General features: G+C 34.5%; 1 protein-coding gene across 1 annotated transcript in view; it reads right to left on the bottom strand.

Moving 5' to 3' along the window:
- LOC119837706 (lysine-specific demethylase phf2-like) overlaps positions 1 to 8,762 on the bottom strand; it is a 14,774-nt gene extending 6,012 nt beyond the window's left edge. The window contains exons 1-17 of the mRNA XM_038363437.1: positions 8,627 to 8,762; positions 8,099 to 8,184; positions 7,621 to 7,803; positions 7,240 to 7,352; positions 6,384 to 6,520; positions 6,074 to 6,278; positions 5,681 to 5,776; positions 5,431 to 5,576; positions 5,178 to 5,304; positions 4,592 to 4,714; positions 3,854 to 3,970; positions 3,013 to 3,545; positions 2,441 to 2,664; positions 2,002 to 2,150; positions 1,524 to 1,670; positions 811 to 994; positions 401 to 509 (exon numbers count right to left, since the gene is read on the bottom strand). Of these exons, the coding sequence (XP_038219365.1) occupies positions 401 to 509; positions 811 to 994; positions 1,524 to 1,670; positions 2,002 to 2,150; positions 2,441 to 2,664; positions 3,013 to 3,545; positions 3,854 to 3,970; positions 4,592 to 4,714; positions 5,178 to 5,304; positions 5,431 to 5,576; positions 5,681 to 5,776; positions 6,074 to 6,278; positions 6,384 to 6,520; positions 7,240 to 7,352; positions 7,621 to 7,803; positions 8,099 to 8,184; positions 8,627 to 8,727 (2,780 nt within the window). The 5' untranslated portion in view covers positions 8,728 to 8,762. The remainder of the gene's footprint in view (positions 1 to 400; positions 510 to 810; positions 995 to 1,523; positions 1,671 to 2,001; positions 2,151 to 2,440; positions 2,665 to 3,012; positions 3,546 to 3,853; positions 3,971 to 4,591; positions 4,715 to 5,177; positions 5,305 to 5,430; positions 5,577 to 5,680; positions 5,777 to 6,073; positions 6,279 to 6,383; positions 6,521 to 7,239; positions 7,353 to 7,620; positions 7,804 to 8,098; positions 8,185 to 8,626) is intronic.
- Positions 8,763 to 10,401: the final 1,639 nt, after the last annotated feature.

Below are 10,401 nucleotides of genomic sequence, written 5' to 3'. Positions count from 1 at the left end.
GTAATAAATGTTATTTGCAGTTAACAATTTTCTTTTTTCTTTATTACAATATTTATGGCAAGACTAGGTATACTAATTTTATAATGCTGAAGAGTTTGTTTGTTTGTCCTAATCTCAGAAACTACTTGATCCGATTTGCTGATCAGCGGCTTATGTAATGCACTTGGGAGTTATAACGCGAAGACGATATACTATCATTCCTTTCTCTATTTTCTCTCTTCTGAGCCGAAAGCCTGTTCTGCAGCAACCACATTTCTTGGAAATGAACAATATTTTTTTTTTATTTAGAGAATTTGAATTACGTATGAGAAGATGATGATAGTGATGATGATGATGATGATGATGATGATGATGATGATGATGATGATGATGATGATGATGATGATGATAAGAAACTCACGTCTCGGTGACGGGTTGCTCCTCCTCAGCGAGAACGGAGGCCTGTATGAGAGATTCGATGCCGTTTGCAGGCGCCGGCCGCGATCTGTATGCGCCTGCGCTGTTTGACGCTGAAACATTACGAAAATATAAATTAATTATTTCAAAACATACGTTTCGTAATTCTTGGTTTGTGTTGTACAAGCAAGCATTTTAAGTTATTTATGGACACTTAACATGGGAGCTCCTTCTATATCTGAAGGTCAATTCACCTAACAATGTTAAATACATATTTAATTAGCAATCTCGACCAACTGATATCGGCCGTACTTTTCCCCCAAAACGCGTTTTCTATCAAAGTATCACCAAATTGTTTATCTCACATATGACCATTTTCCTAGTAACTATAGCATCGTGTCTATGGCAACGCACCAGTGTGTTGTCTATGGTTGTGTCTATGCTTCGCCGGCCGCCGCCGGGCCGGCGCCGGCTCGTCGACATACAAGTCGCCATCCTCGTACTCGTACGTGTTGGACATCCTCCGCCGCACCGCTCTCTCCGAGCGCCGCACCGGCGTCGCTGGCGTTGTCTCTGTCGGCTTCTGCTCTTCTATCACCTGCGTGATGTATAAATAGCGAATATTCTTTTTTGCTCAATAAAATAACCTCTATATATGTAAAATTCTCGTGTCACAATGTTACTTACCATGCTCCTCCGAAATGGCTGAAACGATTCACACGAAATTTTGAATCGGCCAACATCTATTTTTCATACCCTAAATGATAATAGTAAGGCAAAACAGCGTTGCCGGGTCAGTCGGTAACTAAATAAATATAGTTAAACAAAACACGTTTAAATTATTGAATCGAATAAATTACTGCTTTTATTCAGAGTATACGTACGGAATTATTTAATCCTGCCGACCTTTAACCGGATAAAAAAAGATACGCTTATTACATTATGATACCGATAATACTTGAAAAGTGTACAAAATTTAAAAGAAATCTGACCATTTAAAGTGGTTCCAAATGGAATCTACAGAGTCATTTAAATACAAACATGCAAATGTACAGATGAAGGTAATAAAAGCGTGTTACAAAACACAAATGTTTTCTCTTTGTAATATAATTTTAGATTATACTCACATAATTACTAGTACTGTACTGGTGCGCGATTGCCGCGTCGTACGACGGCAGCTGGTTGTGCGCGTGCGCCGGCGCGTGCGTGTGCGCGTGAGCGTGTGCGTACACGCCGTTCTGCGCTTGTGTGCCGGACGTGCTGTACGTGGGGTTCTGGAAAAGTTCGATATTTCATTTGTGTTTTATTATTATTTTAACTGACGCTGAGAGCATATATTGTATTGGAGATAATAATATAAGTTGTTTTCAATATTAAATAGTAGTACGGTGGTTAATGCGAGAAGATAGAGAGACAAACAGACAAAGTTACTTTCTCATTTATAAAATGACATTTTATATAATAAGGGATTTGTGTTTTCAAATCAACAAGTCGTCTTTAATTTCATCACCCTGGAAATTTTGTTTTCTTTTTGCCCTTTGTTTGACTAAGCTTCGACCCTAGCTGTTATCACCAATTATTTGCATGATAATAAAAAAAACTCACTTGATGCGTTTGCACGACGTCCGTATACCTCTGATACGGTTCGTACGCAATTTCCGTGGCCGGCTGTATGCCGTACTGCTGGTACGAGCCCGGCTTAGCCGTTTCTGAGTATTGGTAGTCATGTTGTATATCTTCCGCTGAGTACATACCTTCAAAATATTCGGACGATTAATTTAAATTTTACAACAAAGACAATTACAAGCTAATTACAATTTACAATGTACCTGACTATTAACAAAGGGATATTGGTAAGGTATAGCAAGTAAATATTATATTTTATAATTATTGAAAAAAAATTGTTTGAAGCAATTATAAGTTAGCAACTATGTAGACAGTCAATGTTCAGTATGTGAAGGTTTGCACTTTCCTATACTATTTAAAGTACAATATAAGACACCAGGTTAACAAGTAATTCGTTACAATAATCACAAATCCTTACCAGGTCCGTAACTAATCTCCTGCCCCTCCAACCTCACGTTCGCCTGTAGATTCTCATTAGTGTACAACACTTCTTCGTGATAATCCCCAATATCTTTTTTGGATATCGTCCATTGTTGTATGGGCTTTAACGTCCTATCCGACCTGATTAAATGCGATTTGAGTATAGAATGTTCCGGAAGGCTGTACGGTGGTGGCTCCTCGCGGGACGATGATGGTGAGTTGCTGGAATTTGATATTCAATTATAAAATATTTGAAAAAAAAAAGAATATTTAGGTATATGACACCAAAAACCTAACAAAATTAAAATTATTTTCTTATGCAATCAATTGCTTGTTAACTTGCTTTTGTTTAAAGTTTTATAAAATGTAACAAGTCAAAAAATTTATTATATATCTTTAATTTGAAACAAATGTTACAAAAATCACAAATAATTATGTTTTATTTCAGTATATTTTATTTAAACTTCAAAACATGAACTTCAGATGTTTTTCTTTTAAAATAAACAACCATAAGCTCATTGCTATTGTATGATGCAACAATATATAGAACTATAATTAAAGACAACTTACTTAATTTTGACCTTTAAATTTTTCTTTTCATGCCGTTCAACAAAGCCGTTTCCATCTTGGTATGCAACCTCATAATTCTGATATGTATACTTCTCCGGCAGCACCTCCTTGTCAACTATATACTTGGCTTCTGGCAAAGCGGTCACATATTTAACTTCAGTGTTCACAAATTTCACGTCACTATTCACAAACTTGATATTACTATTGGCAAATTTGACGTCATTACTGACAAACTTGGCATTATTGTTGACATACTTGACATCATTGGTAACAAATTTGACATCGTTGCCAACATATTTGACATCATTGACATATTTCATATCAGTGGCATATCTATCTGCATATGCTACTTCTTTATTATCTACATAATATTTATCTGCGTATATTTTCTCTTCTACAAATTCACCGTTTTGTGAATTTGGCGTCATGTGCATTATAGGTTTTGGTAGCGTGAGCTTGAGCGATTTCTTTTGGGTCGATGTCTGTTTTTTATTATTAGACTTTGTGGGCGAATGATTTTTCACTTTAGTATCCTGAAAATAAATAAAAGAAAATTAATATATGCTTAAATTTTAAATGAGTTGTTTTTAGTGTTGGTTTTGATCAAGCTTTGGTATAAATTGGGCCAGCTTGCATCAGGCTAGGTACCACACCACCACAGAAGATCGGCGTGAAAGAGTAGCATGTAAAAAAAAAACTTCAAAGAGTACAAAAAACTGATATTTTATAATTCAAATAGTATATAATGTTCCAAGTGTATAAATCAAAGTTCATCAGATATCATCACTCAAGGATGTTACTAATGGCTCAATTATCATAATTACTGTAGCAATTATCTCACTTTATCCTTATTAGTGCCGCTACGCTTCTCCAATATGCGCAGTTCCTTGCACAGCTCGCGCACCAGTTGTCCCGAATTGAGGCATTTCGGTACGTTGTCTCGTTTTGATGTGTCAGTCTAATAAAAAATAAGTATACCCCATAAATTTAACAGTTTTGTTTGGAGGACTGGATTATTTGCTACTAGTTGCGGTTCACGGTTCCGTATGTCCGTATCCCGTAGGAATATAGGGATAAAATTTTGCGTATGTTATTCCAGTTGTCCAGCTGTCTGCGTAGTAGTAGTTTTTGCGTGAAAGAGCAACAAACACACACATCCTTACAAACTTTCGGATTTATAATATTATTAGGACTAGTAGAATAATACGTAAGTAGGATTAGTAGGATAGGATAGGACGCCATCTGTGTATACTAACTTTTGCCCGCGGCTACGCACGCTTTAATTTGAAGTTTAATAAATGTTATTATACATATAAAATTTCCTGTTAAATCACTCTGTCTGTCTACTTAAAAAAACCCATTTAAATCCGTTGTGTAGTTTTAAGGATTTAATATGCTTAAATCGTTAATTCTACGCAATAGTTTTATACTACTCTGTTCCATACTATCTAGTGATATATGGCCCCTGTTATTCCATGAAGATATGGCAAAACTGCAAACTGTGTTTAGGAAACTAGCGTATATTTCGATTGGACATTATACATAGTATATGTTTTGTGTATTATTATTATCTACTTACACTTTTCAATGCGTGCCACTCTTTAAGCGCATTCGCCAATATTTTAATGCCTCGCAACAGTAGCGGAGGTAAATCCTGCTGCGCTGGCGGTAAGCAGGTTTCGCTTAGCGTAAAATCTTCATCCTAGAAACGGAAACATATAATAATTTAGAGCAGTTCGAAGTAACTGTAGCTTGGAAGCGTGTTTGAAGACTAATTAAAAAAATTTCCGAATATGAGGTCAAAATTTCAAATTTAAATAGTAGAATTTGAAATTTTGACATTGTTTATAGTATTCTACTAGTCAAAGTCTTTTAATTTAATACCCATATTGAGTTGGAAATAAATATTCAATCTGACATTTCACCAAACATAAGAACATTGCAAGGAAGCTGTCTTTAAAATGAAAAATCATTCCTTTCGGTCCATCCATTTGAAGGCTTTTTTTCGCTGAGGGATACGTAATAATCTGTTCTGTATTTGTGTGATTGTGTATTCTAATAATAAAGAAATAAATTCGAATTAACGGAAATATGGTACAAAAACATGTCCCAAATATAAGTACGATTATTATTTCAACATTAAAGTTTAACACAATCTAGCTCACCTGTGTTTCTTCGTTATGCCGCCTCAGCATGGCCAATAGATGCGCACCCGCGTACCAGTGCATCGCTTCGAACAACGGATATCTGAACATCATTGGTGTCTCCACGCGACTTTCTATTTCATATATTCTGCAATTAATAACGTAATGAAAATTTTTAATTTCATTTTTAATGCTTAATGTTAAATTAAATGCGATAAAAAGAAAAAAAACAAGGTTTAATAAAATATATGTAGTATACATAGTAAGTACTCACTGCAACTGCATTTCAATAGCATACGAATGCAGCAAATTGCCACCGAACACAAGCGAATCCGCGGGAGTGTACACTGCGTGTATCCAGCCGGAGGGGATGAATAGGCTCTCCCCAGGACACACTTCTGCTGTGCCATACCATTCCACCTAGAAACATTATAAAAAAAACATATATCGCCTGCATATGATTTTGTAGAATTATTTTTAGTACACAAGTGATGTTACGGGTTTATAGTGTGAAATAAAATTACCATATCACCAAAGAATCTCTCAGTTTGATTGTTAGCCGCACTCCATTGTTGGTACAATGCCAAGTTTGTCGATGTCGGCGGTATTAAATAGAATATCTGAAAAGTAATATATATTTCAGATTAAAAATAACATACAATTTGTCTGATTGTGTTATCCTACATTTAAAATTATATATATAATATACTAGCTTTTACCCGCGGCTTCGCACGTGTAAAATTCGGAGTAGTTTAATAGATATTATTTTACATACAAACCTTCCTCTTGAATCGCTCTATCTATTAAAAAAAACCCATTGCGTAGTTTTAAAGTTTTAAGAATGCATAGGGACAGAGAAAGAGACTTTGTTTTATACTGTATAGTGATGGTAGATTTTTACATATAGAGCAACCCACCTTCCGTCCATGCAGCACATGATACCACACAGTTGTACCGCCAAAGTCCACATGGAAATCAGTGTAGGAGCCCCCCGCGGACATCAGACAGTAGCGTTGCACAGCTGGCCTCGCTCGCGTCTCCAGCGACGACCCGCCGGCCCACACGCGCTCCGCCCAGTCGAGACGGCGAGCCAACCCCGGGGGCTCTACTAGTGCGGCCATACTGGAAACGTGTTAATGGATTAGGCGACAATAAAGACTCTCATATGGAATATTGTAACTCCTATATCTTTCCATAATTCAATAAATATATTAAAAAGCCACTCACGGTGTATCACTAAACTCCAAACTTAGCACATTTAAAACTTTTTCATCTCTATGCTCTGGTGGTGTTTCAAAATATTCCACAAAATCACCCAACGGCATTCTTAGCGTAGTCTGTTTTCTTACATCTATCACTTCTACCTGAAATTTGAGAACTAAATTTAATAAAAATTTGGTTAAACAAAGATAAAAGTAATAAAAGCAGTGGTGGCTCAGTGGTGAGAACTTCGGACTTCAAAGTCGATAAGTCAGGGTTTGAGACCAGGCGAGCATGCAGAAAATAAATTGATTTTTCTATCTGCACATGTCAATAACATCTCCACTGTTTAAAACGGTGAAGGAAAACATTGTGAGGAAACCGGCATGTCCAAGAATCAAAAGTTCGACGACATTTGCCAACCCGCACTTGCCCAGCGTGGTGGATTATGGCCTTAATTCTCATAGGAGGCCTGTGTCCCAGCAGTGGGAACATATATGGGCTGATGATGATGAAGATAAAAGTAACACACTTTTATCTTCATCATCATATTTTTTAAATTAAATTTATCATTTTATACTCGATTATCCAAGAATTCATTGAATTTTAAAGTCATTAATTTCTAAATGTCACTAAAAGTCTATCTAACATACATGAGAAGACTATTTCTATTTTTAAATAAAGAATATAACAAGTAAGATAACATTTTTGTTTTTATATTTGGTCTATATTAAAAATCTAAAATAGTAAAAACAAACATTTGACTTTAGAAATTCAATAAATATCAGTTAACAGAAATGAATCAAACATCATTCTCAAATCCTGAAAAAAGGTTTTTTTAAACAACTTGATTATATCACTAAAAATGTGTTCTTCAACAAACCTCCAATTGTGCTCCACAGAATCTCAAAACCGATCTGACATTGAATGTAGCAGAATTCGGTACTTTCATGTCCAATCCATCTGTACTATGGAAAATTATTGGCCGTGTAAATCCTGAAAGTACATTGTTTAGTTAAACATATTTTCAAAATAAGAAAAGGTAAATCTTTTTCAGATATACCAAGAGAAGCCCTACAAACCCTATAAGAATCAACCTAAGGTAGCAAATAATTAAAGAAAAGTACTAAGTAATAAAACAAAGCTAATTAAATAAATGGAAGAGTAACCAATGTAGCTTATGTTAATTTAAAGACATAAAATATCCTTATTAATAAAATAAACTAGACTTTCCATTCTGCTAAACTAATACACCCAAACAAACCATTATCCTGCACAAATTCCTCTGTAAACTGATCCGCCCTCATCCTCTGTAACGCAGCCTGCGTTGGTCGCATGGGTCGAGCAGCCAGTGCCCTCACCCATGCTGGTGTGCCTGCTTGTGACGGCCTTGTCTCCGCACCAATTTCGTAACGATCCGCACGGTGATTGTTTGTAGGAATTTTTACTACAAATATAAATTAGTAAGTATTTACATATGATATGTGTGGGGTGGTAAGAAGAGAAAATTTAGATTGAAGCTATTACTATGGATATTGATAATCACACTATTTCATCAATATATAATACACAACAATTAAACACAAAAAATATAATACAATTCAAAAATGAACAATTGATTCATCCAATTTTAAATACTTAAAATATATAAAAACATTTCAATTCCGAAACAGGATATTGTTAAATAATATTGCATAATAATAAACAAACATTCAAAACATTGACATGTGGGGTTTACTTACATACTGAAGTTCCGTAGGTTTGTGCACATTTTGGACAGTGGTATTTATCAATATCGTCTGAATGATAAATTTTAACATCGACACAACTGAAAACAAATAGATTGGTACACTATAAAATTCAATTACGAGGCAATTTTATTGAGAAATATTAGATACTACAATTATACAAATGCCCTCTATTTTTTATAGTTAACGATACTAAATGTATGAAAACCACTAAGAATAATTTAATAGAGTGTACACAAAGAGAGCTGCAAGACGCACTTTCTGGTCCCATGGTGACCATAACAGTAAACAAATAATATAACGCAATATCCGAGACCATTACCGCCAGAAATTAGCACAAATTCATAAATATAGATTAAAACTCACTAAATACACTTTGTAATCACTTCAAGTATAGAAAAATTTAATAAAACATTAATTCACAACATGATGGCCGAACCGCAAAACGATGTCAAATTGATTTATTTTTTCTTCACACACAATGTTGTTTCTTGAATAAGATTTATATATATTTGGATTTACCTTCCATGGAACCACTCACGGCAGCAGTCACATTCTATCATAAATTGCCCGATATTATAAGGTTGACCACACAAACAATAAGTTTCCTTCGATGACGCCATTTTGCTGGCGAATAGACATTACGCATGTTTTTTTTACCACGTCGATCTTGGGTTGCCACCTTATAAAAATTGGAACCATAGACAAATACCGAGTTATATATTAATTAAATGTATATTATTTTATAATATTTTTGAACTGCATAATATAAGTCTCCAAAAAATCACATTTCAATTTTAAAAGTTAAACATGAAGAATTTATAATTAATTTTATAAAGGAGTCCGATAGATGGCGGAAGTCGGTATCATCAATTATGGTGATTATAGCCAGTATATTATATGTGTATAATCTATGCTTATAGCTGTGCCCGTATACCATTCTTTGACACGCATCATGATACATACCCAGCTAGTACTATAATGAAGACATTAAACTATTTTTATCGTATATTATGGAATGACATAACAATAATACGATAATCATTCATTAGAAGATTAATTGTTATTTAACCTACTTACAACCGACTAAATAAACTACAAAAATAGCACCTACAAATAAAAGTCGGTGTGCTAGTAATATAATTAGGATAATTTTTTTTAATCGATGTATGTTTGATAATATATCCCCAAGTTAAGGATCCATTAATAAATCCTCTCTACGACACTTATTTTTAATAAATTTGTGGGGAATTGTTATAAAATATAATTTCCATAGTTTGTTAAACCTACAGTTTGCTACTTTGAGAGTTTTACGTTTGTAGGCCTACTTTGTAATAATTGCGAAAAAAATACATAATATAACGTGCCGACATAATATTATGTGTATTGTTGCGACCCAAATCAACAGCCGACCCCAAGCGATGCAACCATAGGCATTAGTAAATTTCGTCACCTTTCAATAGGCACCACTAGAGACGACAGTCGTCCAACGATAAAATAATTGTCACGACGTAGTGGGAACGCGCTCTCATGTATTATTACGTTTTATACATTGGTTGTCATAACTATTATTAAAGTTGCAAATAATTACGTAACTAATTTTGGTTTTGAATAAATCAATTACATTAAAATTGTAAAGTTGTAACAAGTTATTTGATGCCTGAAATAGTAGTTTTATGGGTTTCATGCATTAAAAGTTTTTTTTTTTTCAATAAATTCAAGTCATTGTCGTAGCTAACTGTTTTACATGATTTTGTTATACTAAGCAGGGTATTTTTATATTTCTTTTATTTTTATAAACGGCCAGCGGTCAGCTGGACCGCGACTTTGTTTCCTTGGACTACAAATATTCTTACCTCATGTATTTTCTAATAAAAGACGAACAGAAATAAAGATATTAACACTTGATTTGGAGAATTGGTTCATAATAATCGTTCCAGCCGTTTTACATTTCCCAGGAATATGGCAACTTACACTGTGACACGGTAATTCTATATTGATTATCTAGGTGTTTATTAAATTTTTGTATATGTTTATTATAATCACACGAAGTTTCATCAAAATCCGTTCAGTAGTTTGTGTGATTCGAGATACAGACAGACAGACAGACAAATTTTTATTAAATTGCATTTTTAACTTCAGTATCGACAATAAAACGCCCCCCAAAAATCTACATATCTTCAATGTGCAGAATTTGACCCCGACCATTTTAATTATAGTTATTATTTGTTTCGTAACAATATCCGGAATCCATCTTGAGTCAAGCACCCCCTCTTTGTGCCTTGAGTCAGCGTTTC

Source organism: Zerene cesonia, chromosome 28, assembly GCF_012273895.1.
Source record: "Zerene cesonia ecotype Mississippi chromosome 28, Zerene_cesonia_1.1, whole genome shotgun sequence".
Taxonomy (NCBI): Eukaryota; Metazoa; Arthropoda; class Insecta; order Lepidoptera; family Pieridae; genus Zerene; species Zerene cesonia.
Note: the sequence above shows the minus strand (reverse complement) of the source record. Positions and strands in the feature narration are given on the sequence as shown.